Source organism: Helianthus annuus, chromosome 13 (assembly GCF_002127325.2).
Source record: "Helianthus annuus cultivar XRQ/B chromosome 13, HanXRQr2.0-SUNRISE, whole genome shotgun sequence".
NCBI lineage: Eukaryota > Viridiplantae > Streptophyta > Magnoliopsida > Asterales > Asteraceae > Helianthus > Helianthus annuus.
Genome location: NC_035445.2, coordinates 90,176,606 through 90,197,827, shown reverse-complemented (window position 1 = coordinate 90,197,827; position 21,222 = coordinate 90,176,606). Strand labels below are relative to the sequence as shown.

The window sequence follows — 21,222 nt, the reverse complement described above, 5'->3', positions numbered from 1 at the left end:
TCTAATAAAGTAAGAGAATGAAACAATTTAATTATAGACTCCAAATATAATTATAATGTTACATTTTAAAGCACACGTTGAGTATATTTGATTTATTAATGGGGTACCACACACATGAGAACGCTATCAATTTTTTTTATAAAACATTAAATATTATTTAGAAGTTTTATAAATAATATTTAGTTATAAAAATATCTTCTAGAACAAAAAAAAAATCGAAAACTTATTGTCCTTCAATATTTGTTAAAGCATGTAATCTTATATGAATTTTCAGTATTAGAAATAATGAATCGTATATAAGACCTTTATCTTTCGTTTCAAATAACCAGAGGTTAAAAACTTTCTTATTCATGTATCCGTATAATCTTTTAGATAAAATATTTATATTTTCTTCATGTTTATATAAGATTTCTTTATATTTAAACAAAGAGAAAAATGTCCGGATAGTCCCTGTGGTTTCGCCTTTTTCACCTATAGTTCCCAACTTTCTAAAACTACCTGAATAGTCCCCAACTTTCTATTTTTTGTTCCCGGATAGTCCCTGTGTCTAACTTCAGTTTGTTTTCTCTGTTAAAAGGGTGTGAAATGACAAAAATACCATTTCCTTAAAAGGCCAAACCATAGGGACTATCCGGGCATCTTCTTCGTATTTATTTATAAAACCACATACAAGCATAGCACCCACACCCATCCACCCTTCATCTTCAACATTAAGAAACCCTAATACAAGCATAGCACCCACACCCTGCTTCTCTTTAAATCCACTACCAAACACCCCCTACCTCTTGTTTTCCCTACCGACGAGCATAAGGGAGTCCGACTGGACTCCGGTGACGGGTCTAACTAGTTAATTGGCCGGCAAGACACCCCAAACACCTCCCCTCGTCGACAAAACGGACCACCACCACCGTCCGGTAGTGGTGAGCGATGGCTGCGGAACCAGAGAGACAGAGAGGAAGAGAGAGAGAGAGAGACCGAGAAGAGGGAGAGAGATGGCGGAGGTTGGTGAGTGGCGGCGGTGGTGACGTCGATGACGATGATGTTGATGGCAGCCTGATTTCTTCGGAAAGAGTATATAACATTCTCCAATCTCTGATCAGTGAACATGTTCCCTCACATTTTTTTTTCATTTATTTACCGGTGCCGGTGGTGGTGCGGCAGGTCACAGCCGACAGTGGATCGGGTCCAGGTTTGTTTTGAGTTTGGGTGACGTCTTATTTCGGGTCAGATTTGTGTGAAAAGCTTTTTGCGTGAGAAAATTGCTTCGAATGTGTGGATGAAGATGCCGAGAATCCGGTGAGTTTCATGTCTTCTTCTGGTGTATTCATGGTGGTTTTTTTGATGATTTCACTGATTGCTAATTTGATTGAAGAAGATGAAGATGAAGATGAAGTTTGGTGTCTAGATGATTCTAAGATGCTTGGATGGAGGGTTTTTTTTCTAAGACAATGTCGCCCATTATTATTTCTACTGTAATCTCTAATAATGTTCATATTGCTTTCAGTATTGTTACGATGGTGGTTGTTGGTATTTGGGGGGTGGTGGTGGTGTTACGGTGGTGATGCACCCAAAATGGTAAAGAAAAAACAGGGCAGGGGAGAGGGGTGGGGGTGGGTATGTGGGTGAAAAGTGGGCCCCCACTTTATTAAATGATTAAATAGATATTTAATTATATTTTTATTAAGTATTTATTAGCAAGGGCATTTTGGTCATTTCACACCCACTTAACTGAGAAAACTAACCTCCATCCGCGCCAGGGACTATCCGGGAACAAAATTTGAAAAGTTGGGGACAATTCAGGTAGTTTTAGAAAGTTGGGGACTATAGGTGAAAAAAGACGAAACCACAGGAACTATCCAGGCATTTTTCTCTTAAACAAAAAAGGCAATTTATTAAAATAGCCCGCTGCGAAGCGGGGATTGCTTAAACAACTAGTTATTTTTTATTCATTGACGAAAAGCCCGCGTGAAAGATATGATTATCCGCTTACCTTTACACCTCAAAATCTATAAAAGATACATAACCTGTTAAAATCTATTTTTAACCTGTTAATTAGTGGATCTATTAGACCCCCGTAGTGGGGCGTTGTTTTTTTTAAAATTAAAAAAAAAAACGCCGAAACACGCCCCCCACCCATTACACCCGGGCGTTTTCCGGCGTGTTCTTTGACAAAATTGATTCCGGCGTGTTTAAAATAACGTTGAAGTGGTCCAACTGTAAGTTTTTTCTTATTATTTTTTTTAATCCTTTTCTCTATAAAAAAATTGTTTAATGATTGGAAGGGGCGTTATTGGGCATTATTCTCACTACGTCACTTTTGCAATAACCCCCAATAATGCCCCATGCTGACTGGACTGCCACGTGTTGCAAAACGCCCCATAATAAGGGCATTATTGAGCTAAACCACTACACATGGTCTTATGTTGGTGATAAGGAATAATGATAACATTATTATTATTATTATTATTATTATTATTATTATTATTATTATTATTACTATTATTATTATTATTATTATTATTATATATTTTTACTAGTTAGTTAATCATCGAGTATAATAAAGATAACAACAAAAAAAAAAACTAATCAACCTATAAATCTGGATATGATAAGATACGTTTCTTATGTGTATCCATGTACGTACCCCTTTAAAGTTTAAACCTCATATCTGTATATCTGTATATATATATACACCCTTTTGTATCAACTTTGCAGCTTCAAACCAAATACCTCCACCCTTGTTAATCATGTACAGAGTAGCAAAAGCTTCGCAGTATTTAGTCATCACCGGATTCCGGATCGACGACATCAAAATCGCCAAGAAAGCATGGGTACTTCCAGGCCAATCCTACTCCGTTTTCGACATCTCTCCAGTCAACTGCACGTTCGAAGTCATGGCCATGAGTGCCGAGAAACTCCCCTTCATCCTCCCTGCTGTTTTCACTATCGGTCCACGCTCCGACGACCAAGCTCATCTCCTCTCACGATAAGCACTCGAACCATATGAATGAGCTCGTCAAGGGGATCATCGAGGGCGAGACGCGTGTCCTCGCTGCATCTATGACTATGGAAGAGATCTTTAAAGGAACCAAGGAGTTTAAGCAGGAGGTGTTTGGGAAAGTTCAGTTGGAACTGAATCAGTTCGGGTTGTGGATTTACAATGCGAACGTTAAACAGTTGGTGGATGTTCCTGGACACGAGTATTTCTCGTATTTAGGACAAAAGACACAGATGGAAGCTGCGAATCAGGCGAAAATCGATGTCTCTGAAGCCAAGATGAAGGTAGTTTTATTACTTGTATATATATATTTTTTTATTTTGCTTAGGTTTAATAGTTTAAATAATGTTAACAATGAATTTGGGATGGTTTGATATAGGGCGAAGTAGGAGCGAAGCTTCGGAATGGACAGACACTGCAGAACGCGGCTAAGATCGATGCGGAAACAAGGATCATATCGACGCAGAGGCAAGGTTGAAGATCAAGATAATCAAGTCCATCCGATTCGGTTCCGGGCCGGTAGCTTTTATTTGTTTTAGTTTGTTAATGGGTCAAAACAGTTTATTTGTTTTATGTTTATGTTTAGAACATTGGGCCGGAGGCCATGTTATGTATTGGGTCAAACTCTAGAAGTCCATTAGGTTTAAGATATTGGGTTTGGGTTGTGCATATGATGGAACGGTGTGAGTTTACATATAACCGCATGTACGGTTATTTGGGAAGCGACGTATCCCTGCAGCAAGAGTCACAACCGTTGAAGACGCACCTGTTCGTATCATATAAATGCACGGCTTCATTCCCAGTTTCATGCACTGCAAGATTTGTTTATAAAAGTTCAGTTTGTTCAAGTTCTGCATTATTACAAGTTCGGTTAGTTTATTATCATTCAGTAAATTTCGGTTAGTTTGATTCATCATGAAGTATTGTGAAAGTTGTGGTTTGTTTGAGAATGATTGTATATGTGGTCACAACTCGATCCGTTCCGACTGGTCCTGGGTTTCCGATGACGATGATACCAACATTGGTATCAGAGCCAAAGGTTTAACAGGAACAGGAAAGGGTTGTGATCATGATGGGAACCGTTTACGAGGAGACAAGGGAAAATCGGTTGAGACCGACTACGGTGAAGATGTTGTTCGTAGTGGAAAGTGCGGCCGGGCGGCGGAAGTGATGGATGAGTACGCGCAGGGGAAGCCAACCATACGAACCGGGAAGTCACCGGTAAAGAAGTTTCCAAAGAAATTGGTTCCAAAGGGGTTTGTGAAGAAGTCCGGAAAGAAGGCAAATGCACCGGTAGGAAGGCCAAGGAAACCGGGAATCCGTTGCTTCAAGTGCAAGCAATTTGGTCATATCGCCTCGATTTGCCCAAGTAAGTATGTTAATTTATCGCCATTACTGGTTGAAAGTGATTATATGGTTAAAGATACATGTGGCGGTAATTGGGATTCGATATGGGTTGTTGATCCTACATTCAAAACACACATGACGGGAAACCGGAATGTGTTTAAATGTTTCAAGAGGCACTTTGGGTTAGTAACAAACGAGAATAGGAAGGATTTCTCGTTTGTGCATGGTATTGGAGAAGTTAGAGTCCCGGTGGATGGTAAAGACAAAACAATCCCATGTGTAAGTTACGCTCCTAGTCTAGACAAGAACGTGTTAAGTCTAGAACAACTTTTGTTTCAAGGGATAGAAACAGTTACAATGGGGGATACATGTTTACTAAAGAAGATGTTTGGAAGTCGCTCGAAAGGGTTCGATATTTATGAAGATAAGTCGGAGGTTGACTTAGAACAAGATTATCTCAACACGTTTTATGATAATCTTGGTGTTGATAACGGTTACAAGAAAGAAAAGAAGGAATTTAAGGAATGCTTGGAAGATTACTACTAGAGGGAATTTGAAAAGGAAAGGAACAAGAAAAAGGCATACGGTGAAAGTTCGAGGGCAAGAAAGAAGGAAATCGTGTATTCCAAGAAAGCAAAGAAGGCGCTTTTAATATACATCGAAGGTGAAAAAGATAATCCGCATGAGTCAAAAGAGACGCTCCGGGAACGAGCGTTAATCCTTTCACAACTCGAGGAAGACGTTATTGAAAAGAACATGATCATTGAAAGTTGTGTAGAACCAGGAGATCTCATAACTTTGCACGAAGAATTAAAAAATCATCAAAGGTTCTTCGATGCTCCATTCGAAGAGATTTTGATTTGGTTCATTTCGGATTTTCTTGGAATTGTATGTGAAAAGGCAATGCCACCCGAGTTGATTGATGGCCGAGATCTTAGTCTAATCTTGTTACATCGAATTGTAAAGCTTAACGGAGGATTCAAGGAAGTAATGGAAAAGAACTTATGGGATGTGATCGTGGCCAAATATGGTTATGAACCGGATGATGCATATGAAGTCAAGGTTGCCTACATTTACTACTTGGAACTAGTCGAATGGTATTTCAACTTCATGAGGAAAGAGCGTGGGAAAAAGGCAAACGTCATGGCTGGAAATTCAAACAACAACGGCGGTTGGCTCGAAGAATCAAGTGACGATGAAGTGGTGGTCAAGATAGAGGTCACCAACAACCGCAAGGAGTAATCAAGGCTGGAGATTCGGATGTTCTTGCTTAGGGCGGTGAATGAAGATCAAGATAATCAAGTCCATCCGATTCGGTTCCGGGCCGGTAGCTTTTATTTGTTTTAGTTTGTTAATGGGTCAAAACAGTTTATTTGTTTTATGTTTATGTTTAGAACATTGGGCCGGAGGCCATGTTATGTATTGGGTCAAACTCTAGAAGTCCATTAGGTTTAAGATATTGGGTTTGGGTTGTGCATATGATGGAACGGTGTGAGTTTACATATAACCGCATGTACGGTTATTTGGGAAGCGACGTATCCCTGCAGCAAGAGTCACAACCGTTGAAGACGCACCTGTTCGTATCATATAAATGCACGGCTTCATTCCCAGTTTCATGCACTGCAAGATTTGTTTATAAAAGTTCAGTTTGTTCAAGTTCTGCATTATTAAAAGTTTGGTTAGTTTACTATCATTCAGTAAATTTCGGTTAGTTTGATTCATCATGAAGTATTGTGAAAGTTGTGGTTTGTTTGAGAATGATTGTATATGTTGTTGGTATCATCGTCATCGGAAACCCAGGACCATTCGGAACGGACGGTGTTGTGACCGCACACACAATCGTTTTCAAACAACCCACAATAATCACAATACTTCATCATGAACAATCTAACCGAATATATGCAGAATGATTATGAACTTACTGTGAATCGAACTGAACAAACTTGAACTTCAAACTAACCGCAAACTTTGAATAATAATAACTAATACGAACTGAACTTTATATAACGAAATCTGATGTACCTCAAATCTGGATTGTGCCGTGCATATATACGAGATGAAACGGTGTGTTCTTCAACCGTTGCGTCTCTTCACAAAGAGATATGTCGTTTGCATGATAACTGTACATACGGTTACTAATCATACTCGCACCGTTTCATCTTGTGCACAGCCCAAACCCAACTTGTTAAACCTAATGGACTTCTAGTGTTTGACCCATTACATAACATATGGCCTCCGGCCCAAATTCAAGACATAAACATAAAACACTTAAATTGTTCGACCCAATAAGAAAACTAAACAAATAATAATAGATACCGGCTCGAAACCGATTCGGATGGACTTGATTATTGATCTTCATTCACCGCCCTAAGCAAGAACATCCGAGTCTCCGGCCGTGATCACTCCTTGCGATTGTTGGTGACCTCTATCTTGACCACCACTTCGTCGTCGCTTGATTCGTCGAGCCAACCGCAGTTGTTGCTTGAATTTCCAGCCATGACATCTTCCTTTTTCCCACGCTCTTTCTTCATGTAGTCGAAGTACCACTCGACTAGTTCCAAGTAATAGATGTAGGCGACTTTCATCTCGTATGCATCATCCGGTTCATAACCGTACTTGGCCGCGATCACATCCCACATATTCTTCTCCATCACTTCCTTAAACCCTTACAATTCGATCTAGCAATATGAGACTAAGGTCTCGGCCATCAATCAACTCGGGTGGCATTGCTTTCTCACATACAATTCCAAGAAAATCCGAAATAAACCAAATCAAGACTTCTTCGAACGGTGCTTCGAAAAACCTTTGGTGTTTCTTTATTTCCTCGTGCAACGTAATAAGATCTCCCGGTTCTACACAACTTTCCATAATCATGTTTCTTTCGATGACGTCTTCCTCGAGTTGTGAGAGAATTAACGCTCGTTCCCGAAGCGTTTCTCTTGATTGACGCGGGTTATCTTTTTCGCCTTCAATGTAAATCAAAAGCGCCTTTTTCGCTTTCTTGGAATACACAACTTCCTTCTTTCTAGCCCTTGAGTTTTCACCATACACCTTCTTCTTGTTTCTTTCTTTCTCGAATTCCTTTTCGTAGTATTCACCCAAACACTCTTGGAATTCTTTCTTTTCCTTTTTGTAGCCGTTGTCAACGTCAAGATTATCATAGAACGCATTGAGATAATCTTGTTCCAAGTCGACTTCTGACTTGTCTTCATAAATGTCGAACCCTTTCGAGCGACATCCAAACATTTTCTTTAACACACACGTTTCCCCCGTTGTAACCGTTTCTATCCCTTGAAACAAAAGTTGTTCTAGACTTAACACGTTCTTGTCTAGACTTGGAGCATAACTTACACACGGGATCGTCTTGTCTTTGCCGTCCACCGACACTCTAACTTCTCCTATACCATGCACAAACGAAAAATCCTTCCTACTTTCGTTTGTCACAACCCCAAAGTGTCTCTTGAAACACTTAAACATATTCCGGTTTCCCGTCATATGTGTTTTGAACGTAGGATCAACAACCCATATTGAATCCCATTTGCCACCACAAGTATCCTTAACCACATAATCACTTTCAATTGGTAACGGCGATAACTTGATATACTTACTTGGGCAAATCGAGGCGATGTGACCAAATTCCTTGCACTTGAAGCAACGGATTCCCGGTTTCCTTGGCCTACCCACCGGTGCATTTGCTTTCTTACCGGACTTCTTCACGAATCCCTTTGGAACCATTTTCTTTGGAAACTTCTTCACCGGTGACTTCCCGGTTCGCATGGTTGGCTTCCCCTGCGCGTACTCATCCTCTTCCGCCGCCCGGCCGCACTTTCCACTACGAACAATATCTTCACCGTAATCGGTTTCCACCGATTTTCCCTTGTCTCCACAAACCCGGTTCCCATCATGATCACAACTCCTTCCGCTTCCTGTTAAACCTTTGGCTCTGTTACCAATGTTGGTATCATCGTCATCGGAAACCCAGGACCATTCGGAACGGACGGTGTTGTGACCGCACACACAATCGTTTTCAAACAACCCACAATAATCACAATACTTCATCATTAACAATCTAACCGAATATATGCAGAATGATTATGAACTTACTGTGAATCGAACTGAACAAACTTGAACTTCAAACTAACCGCAAACTTTGAATAACAATAACTAATACGAACTGAACTTTATATAACGAAATCTGATGTACCTCAAATCTGGATTGTGCCGTGCATATATACGAGATGAAACGGTGTGTTCTTCAACCGTTGCGTCTCTTCACAAAGAGATATGTCGTTTGCATGATAACCGTACATACGGTTACTAATCATACTCGCACCGTTTCATCTTGTGCACAGCCCAAACCCAACTTGTTAAACCTAATGGACTTCTAGTGTTTGACCCATTACATAACATATGGCCTCCGGCCCAAATTCAAGACATAAACATAAAACACTTAAATTGTTCGACCCAATAAGAAAACTAAACAAATAATAATAGATACCGGCCCGAAACCGATTCGGATGGACTTGATTATTGATCTTCATATGTGGTCACAACTCGATCCGTTCCGACTGGTCCTGGGTTTCCGATGACGATGATACCAACAAAGGTCAGGGGCAGAAGGAAGAAATAAAGGTGAAGACGGAGGTGAAGGTGTTTGAGAACGAAAGGGAGGCTGAGGTGGCAGAAGCAAATGCTGAGCTGGCGATGAAGAAGGCGAAGTGGGCCAAGGATTCACAGGTGGCCGAGGTGGAGGCAACCAAGGCGGTAGCACTAAGGGAGGCGGAGCTGCAGAAGGAGGTTGAAATCATGAATGCATTGACTCAGACCGAGAAACTTAAGGCTGAGTTCTTGAGTAAAGCTAGTGTTGAGTATGAAACCAAGGTAACATACATACATACATACTTGTAGACATAAACTTTTTTTTTTTTTTTTAATGATCAAATTGAATGTAATTAATGAAAGGTACAAGAGGCGAATTGGGAGCTGTACAGGAAACAAAAGGCGGCAGAAGCAATTCTGTATGAGAAAGAAAAAGAAGCAGCGGCTGAAAAGGCTACGGCTGAGGCTGCGCTCTACTCGCGTAAACAAGTTGCTGATGGTGAACTATATGCAAAACAGAAAGAGGCTGAAGGTCTAGTTTATCTTGCACAGGCTCAGGGGGTGTACATAAGGACCCTTTTGGGTGCATTGGGAGGTAACTATGGGGCTCTAAGAGATTATTTAATGATCAATGGTGGAATGTATCAAGAAATTGCTAAGATTAACGGGGAGGCGGTTAAGGGGTTGCAGCCAAAGATTAGTATTTGGACTGGTGCGGATGGTGTTGGTGTTGGGGAGGGTAGTGATAGTGCTATGAAGGAGGTCGCTGGGGTGTATAAGATGTTGCCGCCGTTGTTTAACACGGTTCATGAACAAACCGGAATGTTGCCACCTACTTGGATGGGGAAGATCACTGAATCCTAATGGCCTAGTATTGTCATATGAATTGTTCTTAGTTATACTGTGTTTTTTTTTTCACTAAATTTACCGTATGGTTCAGCCAGTTTAACTTTCCTAATATACGTGTTTAGTTCCTCGACTTAAATAAAGTTTATTTTGTTAATTAGTTAATTTTGCTTATTTGTATGTTTAGCCCCTAAGTTTACTTCAAGTTGGTATTACAATCGGGTGTCCTTTTGGTTGTAACAAGATGTTTGTTTGGAAGGCAGTAGTATTCTGGTGTCATGTAGATCTGCTTTTTTAAGAAGTGCAAGTGAAAGTGTAAAACCGGACACCATTTCTTATGATATAAGAAAAAACTAAAGCGTTAGGTTTCATCTCTAAGCGAGGGTAAAAGAAAATGGGTCAAACACGTCGAAAGTTGCCCAAAGTGTATCGTAATGCACAAAACCTTCTATACCATTTCATCATCATAAAAAAAAAAAAAAAAAAAAAAAAAAAACTAGATAGTTACAAAAATAATACAATTTAGGTAATAATAGCACTAACTATTTACAAAAATAAACAAACTTTTGGGACAAAAAGTAGTTCAAACTTATTTTTCCACCTCTAACAGAAGCAAATAAAACACTGAGAATCTTATAATCAAGAAGTGTCAAGATAGTGAAAGCATTGACCTCGGTCAACCGTGAGCTCAGCATCATCATGAAATCATATATTAAGTCACTGAAATGGTATTATGATTAATAAAATATATTTTAAATATATCTCCAATATGTAATTTCAGACCTTGAGCAAACTCCAAATATGTACAAATAAGAGAGAAGAAGAGTCAGATTTCGCAATGAAAGATTGTCTTCCTTCCGGTACTCGTCCTAATTAACATAAACATGTGAAAATCAAATTATTCATTCTAAATTTCTATTTCAAACAAGGAAAGAACCTCAAAACACTTCGCAAGTGAAGCTTCTAGAAGCTTCTCTCCCATCTATATCCATATACTGTCCTCTTATGTGAAGAACTGGTGTTTCTAGAAGCTTCTCTCCCATCTATATCCATATACTCCTCAAATTTAGTTTTGGATAGTCTTTTAAAATCTCTGGTTATCAATTCAATTTGAGTATTCTTGTGCATATTTTCTGCCTTCTTATTGCTCATCGTCTTTTTTATTTTCTGAAATTGTTATAAATCAAGAACAAAGAAAATTCAAGTCATATGTAGTTCACATTCTAATCAAAATGGATTAGAGAAAAAGAAGTTGATGCATACATGATGTTGGAGCCACGAGTCAAACTTTCTCTTACTTTTATCTAATCGGCTTTCTTTCCGTCTCTCTCTACGAGTTTTAGCTCCTGAATCGTCACCTGCATCTTGCAAAATAGAAGCATTATAATATATAACTGTAATTATTTATAACATAAAATCAATGTAGCTTACCCATGTATAACTTAGACGAAGAATATACCACTGGGGGGCTACTAGACTGCCAAAAATTTGAAGGAAAAAGAGACGTTAGCTAAGGCTGGGGGTGTGGGGGAGCCACCCTCGCCAGCTGGACATCTATAGCGCCCCCAGGCGCTATCGTATCACACCAGCGGCGCTATGGCGGGGCGCTATTGAATGATCCCCAACATGATAACAAGCAGAAAACACGTGGACCGAGGAAGTATTTAGCATTTTGACCGTTGAAACGGTCATATTTAAAAAAAAAATTACTTTCCTTTTTTTTTTTTTTTTACAATTTAACACTATAAATACCCACAATCCTTTCACTTTTTCATCTCATTCCTCTGACTTTCTCCCTCACATTTTGTATCTTCCATTCACTTTCGAGGCAGGTCTCAAGTATGTTATGTTTTTTAATGACTTTGTAGTGTTTTTTTTAATGAAATTATGTTTTTTTTTTAATTTTCTAGTTATTAAATAAACAAATAATTAGGTAATCATGACGGGTGCTGCATCCACACCCTGCAAATTAAAGGGGGGCATGATAAAGCCCCCATGCCGACATGGCGCTGACGTGGATCCTAGTTTGCCTGATAAAGCCCCAAGGGGGCTCCAACCACACCCTCTAGCCTAAACTGGTTGTGGTCATAAACATATCCATTTATGATGAGTCTTTGTTGGCAAATAGGTTAATAAAACAAAAAGAAAACTTGAAGAGAATTTTTTGATAAAGTTATATGCTAAAAAGTGGCCATGATTCAAATGCCAAGGGTTTATTCTTGGAAATGTTCATTGTTTTGAAGTCACAAAGAATAAAAAGTGATGTCTGTATTTGATTCGGGTCGTTTGAATGTATCCATTGTATGATTGTTATCATAATAGTGTTAGGCTAGGGTGGTCATGAAACATTCAACAAACCAGAACCCGAATTTCAAAATATATGAAATATAGCAGCTTGATGAGCATGAGTTTGGATCGTTAAACATTCAACACTCATGAGTTTGCAGGATTAGGTGGTTTGAACAAATAAAGAGTGCTTCTAGCTAGGTGGCCTTGATATCAAAGTGTTTCTGGGTATGTCGTATCAAACAGCGACTTTCAGTTCCTTTTGCTGCAAACCTTCTCATTGTCCCCGAAAGTCGCTGTTTTGAACAAATACTTTAAGAAAGTCGCTGATTGAAAGTGCAATGTTCAAGAGGTTGGCTGTTTCATTATACGACTTCAAAGAAAGTCGCTGTTTGGAATTACAACTTCAAAGAAAGTCGCTGTTTGAATTGAATATGTTATGAAAGTCGCTGATTGTGGTTACAACTTTCAGAAAGTCGCTGATTGGAACATATAACTTCGATTAAAGTCGCTGATTGGAACCTATTACTTCAATTAAAGTCGCTGAATAGTTTAATTGCCTGGATTAAATAACATGACATTACCTGTTAGTGTTTGCCAATTACAGCCTGAACCGCCTATGAATTTTTTGCAAGAGTAGGTGACTGGAAGAAAGTATAAGCGCTTTTAGGTGGGCAATAAAGAACAGAGTGCAAATGGCTATGTCGCTATTTGAAACAGCGACTTTCTAGCCCTTTTTCTGCAAACCTGGCAACATTCTCGCCAACATTCCTTTCGGAAAGTCGTTGTTTGATTATAATACTTTCGGAAAGTCGCTGTTTCGAGTAAAGATGTTATTTGAAAGTCGTTTTATATTTATACTTTCCTAAGTTTGGTGTTTGAGAATTTAATACTTACAAGAAGTTAAAGAAGTTCACTGATTTATAAGTGACTGGTGGTTTTATTATTCGAAGCTCGATTCATTCACAGATCATTTTTTTTTGAGGCTATAGTAATAATCAGCAACGTTATTTGTTTGTTTTTTAAGGATATAAATACACAACGTTGTTGTATATGTGTTGAATGAAAAATCCAATCTTCAATGGGTTGTTTTCAAATGTGTGAAAAACGACAACTTTGGGTTTTACGGGGGGTTTGAGGTAGGGAAACGGCTTCCGACGACCAAAAGGCTTATGTTTTCCCCGTCACTCACCCCAGGTCTATATATCCCCTTAACCGTGCCGGACGACAGACTACTACTACGGAGTTACAGTGACCCAAAGTGGCCCTTTTAGTCATTTTTAAACAATGTGTGAAAAACGACAACCTTGGGTTTTAAGGGGGGGGGGGGGGTTGCGGTAGGTAAACGGCTTCCGAAGACCAAAAGGCTTATGTTTCCCCGTCACTCACCCGAGCTCTAGATATGGCGGACGAAAGGCTACTACTACTACTACGGAGGAGTTGTGGTGGCCCAAAGTGGCTGTTTTAGTCATTTTTAAACAATGTGTGAAAAACGATAAAGAATTTTCTGTATGACGGGGATGTTCTTTAGTCATTTTCAGAACCTCTTTAGATCAAACAGCGAAGTTCAAAAAATTTCTGTATGAAACAACGAAGTTAAGAACATTTGTAACTGAAACAACGATGTTCTTTATAAAGTTGTTGTTTCAAACAGTGATGTCTTTGAAGTAGTTTATGAAACAGCGATGTTTATAACATATGCTGTTGAAACCAGTGGCGGAGCCACATACTCGGCAACGGTGTCGGCCGACACCATTCAAATTTGCGCTTTATATGTATCGTATAATAGAAAAAATACGAGCGACACCATTGCTTTTTTTACATCCTACACCATTGCTTTTTTTAGAGCCACTTTTATTTTCTTCAAAACGTTTTACATAATAAACATATTTATAGTTTAAAAATTAAGCCCAATTAGATTTTTTTATACAGTAAGCTTTAAGTCATCAAAAGGCCCATATTTATCTAACTTTTATAACCCAATAACTATTATAGGCCATATTGTTAAACCTAACTTGAAAAAAAAAAATGTTGCGTGATACAGATTGATCTCCTCCCCTCCCTCCCTCCTGTTGAATCGTATCACATTGCCAGAATAATACCAAAAGTGTTGAAAGATGTTTTTCTGCTATGAAGCATGTGAAGACGGATTTACGAAATCGGATGGGTGATGAGTATTTGACTGATGCTTGCATTTGTTATATTGAAAAAGAGTTCTTTGCGAAAGTTGCGATTGACGACGTTATGAATCGTTTTCAACACAAGAAAACACATAGGGAGAAACTATGAAATGTATTTTATTATATATATATATTATAAATGACTTTGTATTTTTATTTGGGGAAATGAACTGTATCACCCTAAACTATGCAAAATTGGCCAATACCACGCCCAACTTTCAAGTTGGCTCCCACCACCCTCTACTCGACAACTTGGTGTCACTGTCACCCCTTCGTTAAATAATCACTAACTTGGTTAGTTTCTTTTGCTGACGTGGCCTGTTTTTAATGACTTGGCTTGTTTTTTAATGAAGTGGCAAGGTGACATGGAATTAGAGAAAAATAAAATAATATATAAATGTACTCTCTGTCTCTTGTCTCTGTATACAAAACCCTCTCCCTCTCTATCTCTGCACCTCCACCGTCATCACCCAAACCACCGCACCACCCACCATTGCACCCCCGCCGTCACCACCACACCACACACCACCGCTGCACCTCCACCATCACCACTACACTACCCACCTATAAACCCTAAATCCCATTCATCTGAATCCCAAAAATTCCACCCAACACATCGAAGATCAAACCCTATATTACATTTTCAGGCGTTTCAATCACATGTTGACCCCAGTTTGGGTTGTCTAGCCACCACCAACAACCACCTCCGGCCACCACTCTCTCTCTAACTCTTCTTCTCCCTACCTCTCCAGCCACCACCAACAACCACCTCCGGCCACCACTCTCTAACCCACAACTAAATCTCTACCATTAAATCTCTTATAAAATAAGCACCAGATTGAAACTTCTGAAGAGGATTTGCAGAATTTTACCTTAATTTTTGTGTGTGGAGGATAAAAACGACGCCGGTGAGATTGTGCTTCGACGGGACGACGACGGCTAGTGACTGGGACGACGACTGAAAGGAGGCTAGTGACAGAGATTGTGCTTCGACGGGACGAGTTCTTCTTTATCATCGAACGAGAACAGAGCATGGCTAGTGACAGGGACGACGACTGAAAGGAGGCGGCGACGACTGGGTTTGAAACTTGATTTTGGGTTGTGTTTGTTGTTGATTTTGGAAACTGGTTGTTTTTATCATTGCCGGTGCGATTTGTGCTTCGATCTATGTTGGCGGAGGTGATGGTGGTTGGTGGAGGTGATCGCCATCATAAACCATGGCCTCTCGATTGCCGGAGTTGGGGTTTGAGATGAAATGCATCTTATTTTAGGGTATTTATTAAGAATACAGGGGTTGTTTAATGGTTTTATGGGTCTGTCCACGTAGGCTGTCCACCTCATCATCTCCATGCCACGCAGGATTAAAAAACAAACTCAGTTAGTGATTATTTAACGAAGGGGTGACAGTGACACCAAGTTGTCGAGTAGAGGGTGGTGGGAGCCAACTTGAAAGTTGGGCGTGGTATTGGCCAATTTTGCATAGTCTAGGGTGATACAGTCCATTTCCCCTTTTTATTTTGGGTTATTTCAATGACATGGAACTTTTATTTATGATAGTGATTTTTTATAATGTAATTCGACCCGACCCGATCCGATCCGATCCGAAAATTTGGACTCCAATTTTTTACAAATCCGAATATCGAAAAAAATGACACCATAGGAAAAAATTCCTGGCTCCGCCACTGGTTGAAACAGGGATGTTCTTGTAAAGTTACTGATTTAAACAGCAATGTTTAAGACAAAAAGAATGTTGGCAGTGTTCTTCAGCTTTTGCAGAAAGTTGGTTTGAACATCGCTGTTTGATTCAGCGATGTACCTATGTTTACTCACAATTTCTAAACCCACCTAGAATCACTCTTGTTTACTCTGAACCACCTACATCTGCAAAAAAATTCAACCGACTATATGGAACAGAAGCAGAAGCAAAACCGACAACCTTGTTAGGGTGTGCGAACGAAGGGAGGGAGAAGCGTAGGCTTTGCCAAGGGATGGAGAGAAGGAGGACCAGAACTGAAGCGTCGTTTCCCTTCTAAAACAAATATGTATATATATGTTCCTCGAAATAGTGGGCCTTGTGCGGCTGGACACCGCACACAGGCTATGGGCCGGCCTTCCTGCCGGACTTTCTGGCGAATGAGCAAGCGGCAGAGAAGACGCTAGAGATGGGTATAATAATCGGTTCCAAACCCGACCCAGTAGACCCAACCAGGAATCGGTTCCCCACACTCTAACAAGAACCGGGTCCGGTTAGGAACCAGTTCCAGGTACAAAAAAAAACCCGATATGCCCATCTCTAGAAGACGCTGAGGATGGTTTAAATTTTTTTTTGAAAATCTAACATTGCCCTAAACTCACCATTAACCCAACAACATCCGTTTAGGAATCAAATTACCAAGCTTCAATACTGAAAGTCAAACATTGCCCTAGACTCAACGTGTTGTTGAAGAAGCAAAATGACATATCAGATACAATTATACAAGTCAAGTAACAATATAATATTCTTGTAATAATAAACAAACTCGTTTAGCTTCACGAACCTAGCAAAGCACGATAGCTCGTTTATTAAATGAACCCAAATATAATGCAATTTTTTTTAACATACACGAGTGTAAATACATAAGTATGATGTAGTTACAATAATAACCCTAGAAACTTATATATAAGTATGATGCTAATTACATTTTTAAATCATCATATTCCCAACATAAAAAAACAAATAAAGTTAAACAATGACCGGTCCCATGTTCAAAAATGTAGTCCAGACCGCAAAATATCGCAAGACTAAAATACTCGGTTTAATGTCTTCATATAACAATACTAGACCATTAGGATTCAGTGATCTTCCCCATCCAAGTTGGTGGCAACATCCCAGTTTGTTCATGAACCGTGTTAAACAACGGCGGTAACATCTTGTACACTCCAGCAACCTCCTTCATAGCACCACCTTGACCATCACCGCCGTCCCCAACACCACCTGCACCAGTCCAAATAGTAATCTTAGGCTGCAACCCCTTGACCGCCTCCCCGTTAATCTTAGCAATTTCTTGATACATTCCACCATTGATCATCAAATAATCTCTTAGGGCACCATAGTTATTTCCCAATGCACCCAAAAGAGTCCTTATGTAGGTCCCCTGGGCCTGTGCAAGGGCAACAAGACCTTCTGCTTCCTTCTGTTTTGCGTACAGTTCACCATCCGCAACTTGTTTACGAGCGTAGAGCGCAGCCTCAGCCGTAGCCTTTTGTGCCTCCGCTTCTTTTTCTTTCTCGTATAGAATTGCTTCTGCAGCCTTTTGTTTCCTGTATAGCTCCCAATTCGCCTCTTGTACCTTGGTTTCATACTCTACACTAGCCTTGCTCAAGAACTCAGCCTTAAGTTTCTCCTTCTGAGTCAACGCGTTCATGATTTCAACCTCCTTCTGCAGCTCCGCCTCCCTGAGCGCTACGGCCTTCCTTGCCTCCACCTCAGCCACCTGTGAATCCTTGGCCCACTTCGCCTTCTTCATCGCCAGCTCAGCATTTGCTTCTGCCACCTCAGCCTCCCTTTCGTTCTCAAACACCTTCACCTCCGTCTTCACCTTTATTTCTTCCTTCTGTCCCTGACCTTCCCTCTGCGTCGATATGATCCTTGTTTCCGCATCAATCTTAGCCGCGTTCTGCAGCGTTTGTCCTTCTCGAAGCTTCGCTCCTATTTCACCCTATATCAAACCATTGTTAACATTATTTAAACTATTAACCCTAATCAAAATAAAAATAAAAATAAACGTAAAGTAATAAAACTACCTTCATCTTGGCTTCAGAGACATCGATTTTCGCCTGATTCGCAGCTTCCATCTGTGTCTTTTGTCCTAAATACGAGAAATACTCGTGTCCAGGAACATCCACCAACTGTTTAACGTTTGCATTGTAAATCCACAACCCGAACTGATTCAGTTCCAACTGAACCTTCCCAAACACCTCCTTCTTAAACTCCTTGGTTCCTTTAAAGATCTCTTCCATGGTCATAGATGCAGCCAGGACACGCGTCTCGCCCTCAATGACCCCCTTGACGAGCTCATTCATATGGTTCGACTCCTTATCGTGAGAGGAGATGAGCTTGGCGTATTTGTGGAGACTCTCTTGGTCGTCGGAGCGTGGCCCGATAGTGAAAACAGCAGGGAGGATGAAGGGGAGTTTCTCGGCACTCATGGCCATTACTTCGAACGTGTAGTTCACTGGAGAGATGTCGAAAACGGAGCAGGATTGGCCCGGAAATACCCATGATTTCTTTGCGATTTTGATGTCGTTGATCCCGGATCCGGTGATGACTAAATACTGGGATGCATTTGCTACCCTATACATGATTAATTGCCGGAGATGATGAAGGATACGAGGGAAGAGGGTATGTACGTAGTAATATTGAGCGTAGTTTGGGTTAAAGTCGGTAATGTAGATACGTAACAAATAGAGAATATATATAGTGGGATATGACATAGAGGTTTTTAAGGGATAATCCGTAATCGTATAGGATTAGGAAATTGATATCAGATGACATATGAGGTTTTTAAGGGATAATCGTAAGGGATTAGGAGATTGCTTTCACATTTGTTATTTATCTTTTACGCGTTTTTTTTATTCATAGTTAAAAAGGTTGAAATATAAATATTTTTTTAGTTCTTTTGTTATTTTAAATCATAATAATAATAATAATAATAATAATAATAATAATAATAATAATAATAAAATAATAATAATAATTGGGTTAGAATATATTAGAAAGTTATGTTAAAATGAGGTTCTATTCAAAAGTAAAGCGGTATGATGATAAACTGAACCGATTCTGACGGTTCGCATTTCTAAACAACCTTTATTTTCTAATAATGTTTGTTTTACATATCATTTGCTCTGTTCACCGCAACGTATAACGTCAACAACCTAGTTTCTAATAATTCTCACGTTTTATTTTAATCTTTTATTTATGGAACAAGGATAATTTAAAGTAAGCTTCACATGTCGTGAGATGGTTCAACATTTTACTACACTAATGAAACGAGATTGTAATAAAGGTTGGTAATTTTACTGTGATTAACATAATGTTTATTCATGAGGCTCGGTTAATGTTTCTTATTCCTAAAGGAATTGATTGGTGGTTGTGTCATGTCAAGCGTGTTAACCAGGTTATTGAATAATTTTAAATAGTAACTAGTATTAAGCCGCACCATGTTGCGACGGGAGCGTCAAACCTTGTCAAGCAGTATTGATGTTATATTACCGTCAGCGACCACTAACATTGAGGTTCGGCTTAACGTTAATGCGAAGAAATTAAAGCAAAACATAATACATAGAAAAGAATAACTAAGTCGGTCTAGCACCTGGGCATTGCAACATACTTGTTAAACGGGAAAATATAGACGTAAAAACTTTGAACTACACACGTATGTGTCGTGTTAACTCGCAAAATTTAGAACAAAACGTAAAAAACGTTGAACCAGACACACACATTGCACTGTGTTAACTCACATAATTTAGAACAAAACGTAAAATGAAAATTTATGAAAGATGAAAAGTATAGGGGACCATAGTTGAAAGTAAAAAAACTGTAAGGTTAAATTGCAAAAAATAATGAAAATTTTTGGCTCAAGAGTAAAACAAATTAAATTTTGTGAGGTTAAATTGCAAAGGATGAAAAGTTTGGGTTAATTTTTTTATAAACATCCTAAGCATGAGATACAAAACCATTATACATAGAATAAGTTGCAAATCTATATCTATACTATATAATTAAAAAAACCATTATACTATATAATAAAAGAAACCATTTTTGGGACAATTGTCATCATATTAAGCCATGTTTTATAAATAAGTATTATTCTAATTTAATCTTTTCTAATTAATTATATATAATCCTCCTACTAAATATTATTTAGCTTAATTTCTTATGGATAATTATTATTTAGTTTAATCTCCTTCTCATTTATAATATTATTTATTTAACTAATAGAGTAAATTACGATTTTGACCCCTGTGGTTATATTACTTTTACTCTTTTAGCCCAAAAATAATTTTTAACATCTGAACCCCCAACGTTTTTTTTTCTAATCTTTTTGGCCCCTAACGTCTTTTTTCTAACCTTTTTGGCCACTAACATTTAATGGATAGGGTTAGTGTTATGGACCAAAAGGGTTAGAAAAAAAAGACGCTGGGGCTCAGATGTTAAAAAATTCTTTTTTGGGCTCAAATGGTAAAAGTGATATGACCACATGGGCCAAAATCGTAATTTACTCTAACTAATATTATTTATCATTTATACATTTACGGAGTTTTGAATAATGAGTTAAATTTATTGAGACATCGTTAATAGATTTTGCTACAACAAAATAATCTGTTTATATCAATCTAAATTTTTATCTATACTATACTATATAATAAAACATTAATGTGTGAGACATGTCGTTCATTGTAGGTATTTATTTTATGATTTTCTCGCCTCACTTCCAAACTTATCTTATATTAACTAAATAGATAAATGAATGATGAGCTAATATTAAATTTTATCGTACTTTAAATTTCGAATACCATTTTTCTATTTTTCTAATAACCGAAATTGTAAATTGTTAATTTAAAACATTTTAAATAAAACAAATTATTTATCACGAAAACCAAACTTTGTATTAATATATTAAATATTTTTATTTTTACTATACAAAATTACATTTACTAACTTTTTTATTATTTGGTATATAAAGTTAAATGTAGAGGGGGGGGGGGGGTTTGATTATCGTATATAGAGTGAACTACCAAAATGTTTCCCGATGTTTGGTCATTTTTGACCATTTAGTCCGAAACTCAAACATTTTGAATTTGGGTCATTGTGGTTTCAATTTTGTTGCCATTTTCATCCAAAAACAAAATATGGTTGAATTTTACAGTTAATATCCAGTTTTTTTTTTGTCTTTTCTCTCTTTTAATGAAGGGCAAAATGATATT

The 21,222-nt window shown here is 38.6% G+C and overlaps 1 protein-coding gene, 1 long non-coding RNA gene and 1 pseudogene across 2 annotated transcripts; 1 reads left to right on the top strand and 2 right to left on the bottom strand.

The window, feature by feature from the left end:
- Positions 1–2,747: 2,747 nt before the first annotated feature.
- LOC110898561 lies at positions 2,748–17,483 on the top strand (annotated as a pseudogene).
- On the bottom strand, positions 10,676–11,144 carry LOC118485681. The gene is made up of 2 exons (XR_004877468.1): positions 11,054–11,144; positions 10,676–10,957 (listed from the first exon to the last, which is right to left on the bottom strand). It is a non-coding gene; the product is annotated as an uncharacterized LOC118485681 (long non-coding RNA).
- LOC110901251 (flotillin-like protein 1) lies at positions 17,378–18,597 on the bottom strand. The gene is made up of 3 exons (XM_022148090.2): positions 18,040–18,597; positions 17,443–17,954; positions 17,378–17,396 (listed from the first exon to the last, which is right to left on the bottom strand). The coding sequence occupies exons 1-3, from the start codon at positions 18,595–18,597 to the stop codon at positions 17,378–17,380; spliced, it is 1,089 nt and encodes a 362-aa protein (XP_022003782.2).
- Between the last annotated feature and the right edge of the window lie 2,625 nt (positions 18,598–21,222).

Coding starts and splice junctions, on each gene's coding strand:
- LOC110901251 (XM_022148090.2), bottom strand. CDS start 18,597: ATGTATAGGGTAGCAAATGCATCCCAGTATTTAGTCATCACCGGATCC. Junction 17,955..18,039: donor TCTCTGAAGCCAAGATGAAG/GTAGTTTTATTA, acceptor GGTTTGATATAG/GGTGAAATAGGAGCGAAGCT.